The sequence below is a fragment of the Hypanus sabinus genome, chromosome Y, assembly GCF_030144855.1.
Source record: "Hypanus sabinus isolate sHypSab1 chromosome Y, sHypSab1.hap1, whole genome shotgun sequence".
Lineage (NCBI taxonomy): Eukaryota > Metazoa > Chordata > Chondrichthyes > Myliobatiformes > Dasyatidae > Hypanus > Hypanus sabinus.
Window position 1 is genome coordinate 1,530,699 of NC_082740.1, and position 13,014 is coordinate 1,543,712.

The 13,014-nt window shown below is 42.4% G+C and overlaps 1 protein-coding gene across 12 annotated transcripts in view; it reads right to left on the reverse strand.

Moving 5' to 3' along the window:
* Nucleotides 1-13,014, reverse strand: part of LOC132385333 (B-cell CLL/lymphoma 9-like protein) — a 267,028-nt gene that overhangs the window by 234,248 nt on the left and 19,766 nt on the right. For 2 of the 12 annotated variants that reach the window (XM_059957367.1, XM_059957365.1), the window contains exon 1: nt 2,857-4,667. The exons of the other annotated variants lie outside the window; for them this stretch is intronic. Coding sequence is in view for 1 of the 2 variants with exons in the window: in XM_059957365.1 (XP_059813348.1) it covers nt 2,857-2,953 (97 nt within the window). In the remaining variant the exon portion in view is untranslated. Of the gene's footprint in view, nt 1-2,856; nt 4,668-13,014 lie in introns of those variants that run through there. 12 annotated transcript variants of the gene reach the window in all.

Below are 13,014 nucleotides of genomic sequence, written 5' to 3' on the forward strand. Positions count from 1 at the left end.
GAATATCCATATATGCTGATGACGTGACTCTATTTTTAACAAATTTATCCATCAGTATTCCAAACTTAATACAACAGATTGAATTGTTCTGGCAATTCTCTGGCTATAACATTAACAACTCAAACTCAACAAACTATGATGCACTAGTGGGCAAAGTGAAGAAGACGTTGGATTGATGGATAACAATGCCCATATCAATGATTGGCCGTATAAATATGATCAAAATGAATATCTTACCAACATTTCTATACCTTTTTCAGTCACTTCCTCTCAACTACCAAAATCATCTTTTGATAAGCTTAATAGTATTTTTAGTAAATTCAATTGGAATAAAAGACGGAGACTTAGGCTGTTAGACATGAAAGGGGAGGCAATGGCTCCTCAACTTGAAATTATATTATTGCTTTACCTGCATGATATATATTTAACCATGTAACAATTACAGCATGGAAACAGGCCATCTTTAGTCCGTGCCGAACGCTTACCCTCACCTAGTCCAACCTACCTGCACTCAGCCCATAACCATTTTCATATCCCTTTCCTTTTCATATCCCTATCCAATTTTACTTTAAATGACAATATCGAACCTGCCTCTACCACTTCTACTGGAAGCTCGTTCACACAGCTACCACACTCTGAGTAAAGAAATTCCCCCTTGTATTACCTTTAAACTTTTAACCCCTAACTCTGAACTCATGTCCTCGTTTGAATCTCCCCTACTCTCAATGGAAAAAGCCTATCCACGTCAACTCTATCTATCCCCCTCACAATTTTAAATACCAGAGTGCCAGAGGAGTGGGGATGAAAATAAATGATGTTAGTAGTCCATGCAAATTCACAAATAGTAAGGTTGTGTGTGGTGGTAATAATCTTCTGAGGTGTGTATATTTCAATGCGAGGAAAAGGCAGATGAGCTGAGGGTGTGGATTGACACATGGAATTATGACATCATAGCCATCACTGAAACTTGGCTACAGGAGGGGCCGGACTGGCAGCTCAATGTTCCAGGGTTCTGACGTTTCAGATCTGATAGAGGCAGAGGGATGAAGGGTGCGGGGGAGGGGGGGGGTGGCATTGCTAGTCAGGGAAAATGTTACAGCTGTACTTCGGCAGGAAAGATTAGAGGGCTTGTCTACTGAGGCCATATGGGTGGAGCTGAAAAACAGGGAAGGTATGACCACATTAACGGGGTTGTATTATAGATCACCCAATAGTCAGCAAGAATTGGAGGAGCAAATTTGTAGGGAGGTAACAGACAACTGCAGGAAACATAAAATTGTGATTGTAGGGGATTTTAATTTTCCACATTTTGATTGGGACTCCCAACCTGTTAAAGGTCTAGATGGGTTAGAGTTTGTAAAATGTGTTCAGGAAAGTTTTCTAGATCAACATACAGAAGATGCAATAATAGATCTCCTATTAGGAAATGAGTTAGGGCAGGTGACGGAAGTGTGTGTAGGGAAACACTTTGGTTCCAGTGATCATAACGTCATTAGTTTCAACTTGATCATGGATAAAGATAGATCTAGTCCTTGGATTGAGGTCCTAAACTGGAAAAAGGCCAAATTTGGATAAAGGATCTAAAAAGCATGGATTGGGACAGGTTGTTCTCTGGCAAGGATGTCTTTGGTAAGTGGGAGGCCTTCAAAGGAGAAATTTTGAGAGTGCAGAGTTTGTATGTTCCTGTCAGGATTAAAGGCAAACTGAATAAGGATAAGGAACCTTGGTTCTCCAGGGATATTGAAAATCTGATAAAGAAGAAGAGAGAGGTATATAACATGTATTGGAAACAGGGAGTAAATAAGGTACTTGAGGAGTATAAAAAGTGCAAAAAATACTTAAGGAAGAAATCAGGAAGGCTAAAAGAAGACATGAGGTAGGTTTGGCAGTCAAGGTGAAGGATAATCCATAGAGCTTCTACAGGTATATTAATAGCAAAAGGATAGTAAGTGATAAAATTGGTTCCCTGGACCATAGGAGAGGATGAAGGGAGATTTGAAAGAGGTGTATAAAATTATGATGGGTATAGATAGAGTGAATGCAAGCAGGCTTTTTCCAGAGGCCAGGGGAGAAAAAAACCCAGAGGTCATGGGTTAAGGGTGAAGGGGGAAATGTTTAAAGGGAACATTGGGGGGGGTTTCTTCACACAGAGAGTGGTGGGAGTGTGGAATGAGTTGCCAGATGAAGTGGTGAATGTGGGCTCACTTTTAACATTTAAGAAAAACTTGGACAGGTACATGGATGAGAGATATATGAAGGGATATGTGCCAGGTGCAGGTCAGTAGGACTAGGCAGAAAAATGGTACGGCACAGCTAATGCGGCTCAAAAGGCCTGTTTCTGTGCTGTGATGTTCTCTGGTTCTATGGTATTATTGCTCTACCTGCCTTATGAAAGGGGTGGGCTACTGCTCCCCAATGTGAAATGGTATTATTGTATACATGCCTGACAAAAGGGGAGGCTACAGTGCCCCATTCTGAAATTGTATTATTGCTATATCTGCATTATGAAAGGGGGGGGTGACGGCTTCCCAAACTGGAATGCTTCGCTAATTTTTCCATTTAAATAATTATTCACATTATGTGAAGTAATTTCTGAAGTAAGTACACCCCACTCTCGTTATATGCGGGGGATAGGGTTCCTCGTAGTCAATGCATAATGTGAATAATTATTTAAATAGAGACGCATTCCAGAGGGCTTCCTAATGTAATTTATCTGTAATTTATTCACATTTTCATAGCAATACAACACAAAAGCAGTACCACAAGGCAATATTTATATAATATTTCATCAATGTGAAGTAATATTCAATGTAATAAATCATGGAAAGTTAACATACTAGGGTGTACAGTACTTACCAACAGTGGCAGGTGTGTTCGCTCCGGGAGATGATTGGATGTTGTGTGGGGCAGCTTTACATGGATAAGGTGGATGGTTGTGGGTTGTCAGGATCATATCAAACACAGCAAGGGGTGAAGGAAGACTCACAGAACTCTTAAAACTCCCGGCAGCAGGAGATGACACCGGTTTGAAGGAAGTGGTGAGGGTTGCTTGGCAGCATTTTGTTTTTCAAATTTGCTTGTAGGGAAGAAGGGTTGACTGTAGGGAACGACTGAAATGCAGACTCAGTTCTAAACTTGGGTTGTTGTCCATTGCCATTTGTGCCAAATGTTCCAATTTCCACCATTCCCTCACAGTTGGTAAACTCCCAGGATTTCAAAATCGTCTGTTGCTTGCAGCATCTGAGAGATAGTTTGCCATAAAAAAAATACTCCTTGAATGTGGATCACACCTTGATCGAGTGGCTGAATCAGCAATGTTGTGTTAGGCAGAAGGAAATGCAGTTAGGATGAATGTTGTCCAAATGTTTAGGATGGGCTGGTGCATTGTCAAGCAACATAAGAACTTTGAAGGCAAGATTCTGTTCCCGGCAGTAGCGTCCCAGAGCTGTGTTACCTTCACCTGATGCCACGCTGTTTATAATTTCCAACTTTTTTTCAAGAGTTAAAGCAGTTCTCTGACACCCAGCTGATGGCCCAGGACATAATGTTGGATGATTATGCGGCACAGTTAAATATTTGAAGCACAAAATCACTGTACTGCAGGTAAAACCAACAGAAGTTTAAGAGCCCAAGATCATGCTTCCATATGTTAACAAAACCAATACGAGACTGGCAGGAGTGAATATGAGGTGTGCACACGACTTGTATTGGCAGGAAAGCAATGCTCCTCGTGTAACTGTGAGTTTTGGATGCATATAAGGAGACGTTGGTAGAAATAGGTTCCTCGCATAACTGTGAATCTGCATAGTCCGAAGACGCATATAACGAGGACAGGGTGTACTTGATCCTCCATAATATTCCATGTGAGAATTTAAACTGGTGGCAGTGTTTTTTTTTACGAGATCGAATTGCGAGCTTGACATCAACCTGCATGTATAGCGATAATACCAGTTCAGTTTGGGGAGCCATAACTCCCCAAAGCAGCTAAACATGCCTTATGACAGGTGAGGCCTACGGCTCCCCAAACTGAAATGGTATTATTGCTATAGGAGCCTTATGAAAGGGGAGGCTATGGCAGACAAACCTGAAATGGTGTTATTGTTAAACATGCCTAATGAAACGGGAGGCTATGGCTCCCTTCATTGAAATTGTTCTACCTGCCATATGAAAGGGGAGGCTAGAGCTCTCTAAACTGAAATTGTATGAGTGTTCAACGTGCCTAATGAAATGGGAGGCTATGGCTCCCCAAATTAAAATGGTAGTATCATTATAAAAACCTGAAGAAAGTTGAAATTTATTATTGTTATACCAGCCTTATGAAAGGGGAGTCTACGGCTCAATGACCTGAAATGGAATTATTGTTATACCCACATTAGGAAAGAGGAAGGCAACGGCTCCCCAACCATCCGATCTGAAATGGTATAATACTATTTCAGTGTTGGGATCCATAGCCTTCCGTTTCATTAGGCATGTATAGGTAGTCCCCAAGCTACAAACGTCCGACTTACGGACAACTCATACTTACGAAACGAGGAAGGAGAACACCGTCCGCCATTTGAAGTCATTGTCATTGACACTGTGTTGAATGTTTGACTTTGTATTTGGCTTAAATTTTTCTTAGTAAGATTCACCCTGACCCCAGTACACCCCACCCCCGTTCCGGTCGGCTGGTGGCGCAATGAGATCAGCGAATTCGATCGAGTGACAGACCGCTTCCGTGCCGGGTTGATGTCGATCCAGTGACTCCTGTACCATCCGTGCCGGGTTGATGTCGAACTCGCAACTCAACCTCGTAAAAAAAAACACTGCCACCTCCAGTTTAAATTCCCACACCCAGCACAGCCCCCTCTTGTCCCATTTAGCATGTCTCAGTACGCTAGACTTTCGAACCCGGGGAAATTCAGTGCAGCGGTCCTTAGGACCCAGCGGACCCCGGGAAGCGGCATAGCTCGGGACCCACCGCCCACAGTGTTTCCATTCTATTGACAGGAAGCGATCACGATTGAAAATTGATTGAAAATAATGTGGAAATAATAAAGCGATTGGAAAGAGGTGAAATGTCATTGGTCATTGGAAAAGCGTTAGGCCACAGTCGGTCAATGATCGGAACAATTTTAAAAAATAAAAGATAAAATGAGAATAATGGAGCATCTGAAAGACCCTGCCCTGATGAAAGCTACAATTATTACTAAGCAAAGCAGTGGTTTAACCTCTGGAATACATACGTTTCTTAAGTGTTTTATATGCATAGAAAGGTAAAATATATACTATATACTAAGACAAATGTTTGACTAACTGACACTAAATAATACCAGATGTACCTGTTCTGACTTACATACAAATCCGACTTAAAGATGGACTCAGGAACGGAACTCATATGTAACCTGGGGACTGCCTGTATATATACATACACAATACCATCTCATGGTGGGGAGCCATATCCCTCTCCTTTCATAAGCTGGTATAACAATAGTACGATTCAAGGTCAGTGAGCCATAGCCTCCCCTTTCATAAGCCACGTATAGCGATAACACCATTTTGGATCAGGGAGCAGTAGCCCTCCGCTTTCACAAGGCTGGTATAACAATAGCACGATTTCAAGTTCGAGAGCCGTCTCTCCCCTTTCAAAAGCCAGGTATCACAACAGTACAATTTCAGGTTGAGGAGTCGTAGCCCTCCCTTACATAAGGCAGTTACAACAATAACACCATTTCATGTCGGGGAGCCCCTTTCATAGAACAGAGTGATTTAGGAATAATGGTGCATAGATCCCTGAAGGTGGAATCTCATGTGGATAGGGTGGTGAAGAAAGCTTTTGGTATGCTGGCCTTTATAAATCAGAGCATTGAGTATAGGAGTTGGGATGTAATGTTAAAATTGTACAAGGCATTGGTAAGGCTGAATTTGGAGTATTGTGTACAGTTCTGGTCACTGAATTATAGGAGGTATGTCAACAAAGTAGAGAGACTACAGAGAAGATCTACTAGAATGTTACCAGGGTCTCAGCACCTAAGTTATAGGAAAAGGTTGAACAAGTTAGGTCTTTATTCTTTGGAGCGTAGAAGGTTGAAGGGGGACTTGATAGAGGTATTCAAAATTATGAGGGGGATAGATAGAGTTGACGTGGATAGGATTTTTCCATTGAGAGTAGGGGAGATTCAAACAAGAGGACATGAGTTGAGAGTTAGGGGGCAAAAGTTTAAGGGTAACATGAGGGGGAATTTCTTTACTCACAGAGTGGTAGCTGTGTGGAATGAGCTTCCAGTAGAAGTGGTAGAGGCAGGTTCGGTATTGTCATTTAAAGAAAAATTGTATAGACATATGGACAGGAAAGGAATGGAGGATTATGGGCTGAGTGCAGGTAGGTGGGAGTAAGCATTCAAAATGGACTGGAAGGGCCGAGATGGCCTGTTTCCATGCTGTAATTGTTATATGGTTACAGGCAGTCCCCAGGTTACATACGAATTCCGTTCCTGAGTCTGTCTTTAAGTTGGATTTGTATGTAAGTCGGAACAGGTACATCTGGTATTATTTAGTGTCAGTTAGTCAAACATTTGTCTTATTATATAGTATATATTTTACCTTTCTATGCATATAACACACTTGAGAAACGTATGTATTCCAGAGGTTAAACCACTGCATTGCTTAGTAATAATTGTAGCTTTCATTGGGGCAGGGCCTTTCACATGCTCCATTATTCTCATTTTATCCTTTATCCTTTAAAATTGTTCCCATCATTGACCGACTGTAGCCTAACGCTTTTCCAATGACTGATGGTGTTTCACCTCTTTCCAATCGCTTTATTACTTCCACATTATTTTCAATTGTGATCACTTCCCGTCAATGGAACAGAAACACTGCCGGCGGCGGCTCACGAGGTCCGCTGGGTCCTAAGGACCACCGCTTTGACACAGGTTAAATGGGACAAGTGGGACTGTGCTGGGTTTGGGTATTTGATCATCCACAATATTCCACGTGGGAATTAAAACTGGAGGTGGCAGTGGTTTTTACCAGGTCGAGTTGCGAGCTCGACATCAACCCGGCACAGATGGTACGGGAGTCACTGGATTGACATCAACCCGGCACGGGAGCAGTCTGTCACTAAATCGAACTCGAAAAACTCAATTTTCCAGCCTGGCGTTGATCTCACTGCACCAGCAGCTAACCAGAATGGGGGATTGGGGGTGGGCAGGGTCAGGATGAATATTACTAAGAAAAATTTACGCCAAATACGAAGTTAAACACACAACACAGTGTCAACAACAACGACTTAAAATGGCGGACAGCGTTCTCCTTCCTCAATTCGTAAGTACGAGTTGTTCATAAGTCAGATGTTCGTAACTCTGGGTCTACCTGTATATGTTTATAAGGGATGTATAACAATAAAACCACTTCACGTCAGGGAGCCATAGACCACTGCTTTCCTAAGGGATGTGTAACAATAATACCATTTCAGGTTGGGAGCTGTAGGCTGCACTTTTCAGAATGCAGGTAGAGCAATAATACCTTAGAACCAGAGAAAATTACAGCGCAGAAACAGGCCTTTTGGCCCCTCATGGCTGTGCCGAACCAGTTTTCTGCCTAGTCCCACTGACCTGCACCTGGGCCACATCCCTCCATACCCCTTTCGTCCATGTACCTGTCCAAGTTTTTCTTAAATGTCAAAATTGAGCTCGCATTTACCACTTCATCTGGCAGCTCATTCCACACTCCCACCACTCTCTGTGTGAAGAAGCCCCCCCATGTTCCCTTTAAACTTTTCCCCCTTTACCCTTAACCTATGACCTCTGTTTTTTTCTCCCCTGGCCTCAGTGGAAAAAGCCTGCTTGCATTCACTCTATCTGTACCCATCATAATTTTATATACCTCTATCAAATCTCCCCTCATTCTTCTATGCTCCAGGGAATAAAGTCCTAACCTATTCAACCTTTCTCTGTAACTCAGTTTCTCAAGTCCAGGCAACATCCTTGTAAACCTTCTCTGTGCTCTTTCAACCTTATTAATATCCTTCCTGTAGTTAGGTGACCAAAACTGCATACAGTATTCCAAATTCAGCCTCACCAATGTCTTATACAACCTCACCATTACATTCCAACTCTTATACTCAATACTTTGATTTATATAGCCCAATGTACCAAAAGCTCTCTTTATGACCCTATCTACCTGTGATGCCACTTTTAGAGAATTTTGTATCTGTATTCCTAGATCCCTCTGTTCTACTGCACTCCTCAGTGCCCTACCATTTACCTTGTATGTTCTACCTTGGTTTGTCCTTCCAAAGTGCAATACCTCACACTTGTCTGTATTAAACTCCACCTGCCATATGTCAGCCCATTTTTCCAGCTGGTCCACATCCATCTGCAAGCTTTGAAAACCTTCCTCACTGTCCACTACACCTCCAATCTTGTATCATCAGCAAATTTGCTGATCCAGTTTACCACATTATCATCCAAATCATTGATATAGATGACAAATAACAATGGACCCAGCTCTGATCCCTGTGGCACACCACTAGTCACAGGCCTCCACTCAGAGTAGCAATCCTCCACTACCACTCTCTGGCTTCTCCCATTGAGCCAATGTCTAATCTAATTTACTACCTCACCATGTATACCTAGTGACTGAATCTTCCTAACTAACCTCCCATGGGGGACCTTGTCAAAGGCCTTACTGAAGTCCATGTAGACAACATCCACTGCCTTCCTTTCATCCACTTTCCTTGTAACCTCCTCAAAAAGCTCTAATAGATTTGTTAAACATGACATACCACGCACAAAGCCATGTTGACTCTCCCTAATAAGTTCCTGTCTATCTAGATCAGTGGTTCCCAACATGGGGCATATGCCCCACAGGGGGGTAATTTGATTTTTAAGGGGGGCAATTCGAGAATGAGTTATTAACAGTGTATTTTTTCTAGTAAGTCTGTGTGAGTATGAGTGTGTGTGCGTTAATACATATGTGTATATACAGTATGCATACATAAAAATACTTGTGTGTATGTACATGTGTAATTGTGTATGTACTGTATATATAGTGTATCACCATCATTACAACCATCAAATGGCTTTCATAATTAAATTAATGAATTGACTGATGTAGGAAGGAACGAATGAACAAGTCCAAACGCGTAAGAAACTCGTACGAGGTCGCGCCAATGCTGCTTTTTGCAGTAGCTTTCGGTTCTTGGTGGTGTGAAGGTGTGTACATTGCATCATCTCTTTTAAAAAGTGTATCTGTCTTTGTATGCTGTAGAAACGAATCAGCATTGTTTTATTTATTTATTATTATTATTATTTTAATATCACTTAATGTTTTTTTTACAATTTCTTCCTCAGAACTTTAACAGTCCTTTGATTCTTTTATTTTTCTCTTTCATGAAAGCCATGTTCTTTGGAAGCTTGTTTAAACCAAGTTAATGGTCTTTTAGGCTTCCTCCAGGTGAATAGGAGTTCACTTTTTGAATAATAAGAATTATATATCACCACAGGGGGCATCAGGATTTTAGAGGTGATTTGGTGGGGCATTGCCAAAAAAAGGTTGGGAACCACTGATCTAGATACTTGTAGATCCTACCTCTTAGTATTCCTTCCAATAATTTACCTACTACCAACATCAAACTTACCGGCATATAATTTCCTGGATTACATTTAGTGCCTTTTTTAAACAATGGAACTACATGAGCTATCCTCCAATCCTCCGGCATCTAACCTGTAGATATCGACATTTAAAATATTTCTGCCAGTGCCCTTGCAATTTCAACACTAGTCTCCTTCAAGCTCTGAGGGAATATCCTGTCAGGTCCTGGGGATTTATCTACTCTGATTTGCCTCAAGATAGCAAGCACCTTCTCCTCTTTAATCTGTACAGGTTCCATGACCTCACTACTTATTTGCCATATTTCCATTGACTCCATGCCAGTTTCCTTAGTAAATACAGATGCAAAAGAAACATTTAAGATTTCCCCCATTTCTTTTGGTTCCATACATAGCCGACCACTCTGATCTTCAAGAGGACCAATTTTATCACTTACTATCCTTTTGCTATTAATAGACCTGTAGAAGCTCTTTGGATTATCCTTCACCTTGACTGCCAAACCTACCTGATTTCTTAAGTATTGTTTTGCACTTTTTATACTCCTTATTTGCTCCATTGTCTCTCTCTTCTTCTTTATCAGACTTCCAATATCCCTTAAGAACCAAGGTTCCTTTTTTTTTCACTTTGCCTTTAATCCTGACAGTAACATAAAACTCTGCACTCTCAAAATTTCTCCTTTGAAGGCCTTCCACTTACCAATCACATCCTTGCCAGAGAACAACCTGTACCCAATCCATGCTTTTTAGATCCTTTTTCATTTCTTCAAATCTGGCTTTTTTCCAGTTTAGAACTTCAACCCGAGGACCAGATCTATCTTTATCCATGATCAAGTTGAAACTAATGACGTTATGATCACTAGAAGCAAAGTGTTCCCCTACACACACTTCCGTCACCTGCACTAACTCATTTCCTAATAGGAGATCTAATATTGCATCCTCTCTAGTCGGTAACCTCTGTATATTGATCTAGAAAACTTTCCTGAACACATTTTACAAACTCTAACCCATCTAGACCTTTAACAGGTTGGGAGTCTCAATCAAAATGTGGAAAATTAAAATCCCCTACAATCACAATTTTATGTTTCCTGCAGTTGTCTGTTACCTCCCTACAAATTTGCTCATCCAATTCTCGCTGACTATTGGGTGATCTATAATACAACCCCGTTAATGTGGTCATACCTTCCCTGTTTTTCAGCTCCACCCAGATGGCCTCGGTAGACAAGCCCTCTAATCTTTCCTGCCGAAGTACAGCTGTAACATTTTCCCTGACTAGCAATGCCACCCCCCCCCCCCCCCCGCACCCTTCATCCCTCTGCCTCTATCACGTCTGAAACGTTGGAACCCTGGAACATTGAGCTGCCAGTCCGGCCCCTCCTGTAGCCAAGTTTCAGTGATGGCTATGATGTCATAATTCCATGTGTCAATCCACACCCTCAGCTCATCTGCCTTTTCCTCGCATTGAAATATACACACCTCAGAAGATTATTACCACCACACACAAACCTTCTATTTGTGAATTTGCATGGACTACTAACATCCTACTCTTACCCTCACTGGCACGTGGCACAGGTAGCAATACTGAGATTACCACCTCGAGGTCCTGTTTTTTAACTTCCTACCAAGCTCTCTATACTTACTCTATGTCATTGGTACCGATGAGTACCACGACATCTGGCTGGTCATCCACCCAATTCAGAATGCTGTGCACACGATCAGAGACATCCCTGACCCTGACACCCGGGAGGCAACAAACCATCTGGGAGTCTCTGTCACGACCACAGAATCTCCTATCTGTACCCGACTATCAAGTCCCCTATCACTACCGCTCTCCTCTTCTTCCCCCCTCCCTTCTGCACTGCAGAACCAGACTCAGTGCCAGAGATCCGGCTTCCACAGCTTGTCCCAGGTAAGTCATCCCCCCCCCCCACAACAGTATCCAAATCAGTATACCTGTTGTTGAGGGGAATGGCCACAGGGGAGCCCTGCTCTGCCTTCCCTTTCCCCTTCCCTTGCCTGACGGTAACCCAATTCTCTGTGCGCTGCTCCTTTGGTGTAGCTGCCTCCCTGTAGCCACTATCTATTAACTCCTCATTCTCTTGAATGATCTGGATAGTCATCCAGCTCCTGCTCCAGTTTCCTAACATGGTTTGTTAGGAGCTGCAGTTGGATGCACCTCTTGCAGGTATTGTTGTCTTCCTACATCCTACATTGTCTTGCTACGTTGTCTTCCTACTTCCTACATCCTGCAAGAGGAGCATTCCAACATCCTTCCTGGCATTCTCTCTACTCTAAACGAACGAAACAAAACTTCCCAGGGGATGGATACCCGTATATGTCGATGTAGTAAAGGAAAGAGGGTCCAGTTCTGTATCACTTTCACCAATCACCTTTCCAGCTCTCAGCTTCATCCCACCCCCTCCGGTCTACTCCTATCATTTCGCATTTGTCCCTCCCCTCCTACTTTCAAATCTCTTAGTATCTTTCCTTTCGGTTAGTCCTGACGAAGGGTCTTGGCCCAAAACGTCAACAGCGCTTCTCCCTATAGATGCTGCCTGGCCTGCTGTGTTCCACCAGCATATTGTGTGAGTTGGTGTTGGAATTTCCAGCATCTGCAGATTTCCACGTGTTTGCTGATATCATACTATTGATATACCTACCATATGAAAAGGGAGGACTACGGCTCCCCATTCTGAGATGGCACTATTACTATCAGTCTTAGGAAAGGGGAGTCTACGGCTCATTGACCTGAAATGGTATTATTGCTGTATCTGCCTTATGAAAGGGGAGAGCTATAGATACCCAACCTGAACAGGTACTATTGTTATACCTACCTGATGGAAGGGGAGGGCTATGGCTCCCCAACCAGAAATTGTATTATGTATATACATGCCTAATGAAAGGGGAGGGCTATGGCTCCACACATTGAAATGGTATTATTGCTATACCTGCCATATGGCTATATCTGCCTTATGAAAAGGGTGGCTTTGATTAACAAATCTGAAATGGTATTATTGTTATACATGCCTGATGAAAGGGGAGGCTACAGCTCCCAAACCTTAAAAAGCATTATTGTTATACCTGCCGTATGAAGTTGAGGTTATGGCTCCCCACCCTGAAATGGTATTGTTGTTATACAGGCTTATGAAAGGAGTTGATATTAAGGAATAAGAGGAGTTGGAGTTGTTAAAATACATTAGGATGGATAAGTCCCCAAGGCCTGATAGAATATTCCTCAGGCTGCTCCATGAGGTGAGGGACGAGATTGTTGAGCCTCTGGCTAGGATCTTTATGTCCTCGTTGTCCACGGGAATGGTCCCAGAGGATTGGAGGGAGGCGAATGTTGTCCCCTTGTTCAAAAAAGGTAATAGGGATAATCCGGGTAATTATACACCAGTGAGCCTTACGTCTGTGGTGGGAAAGC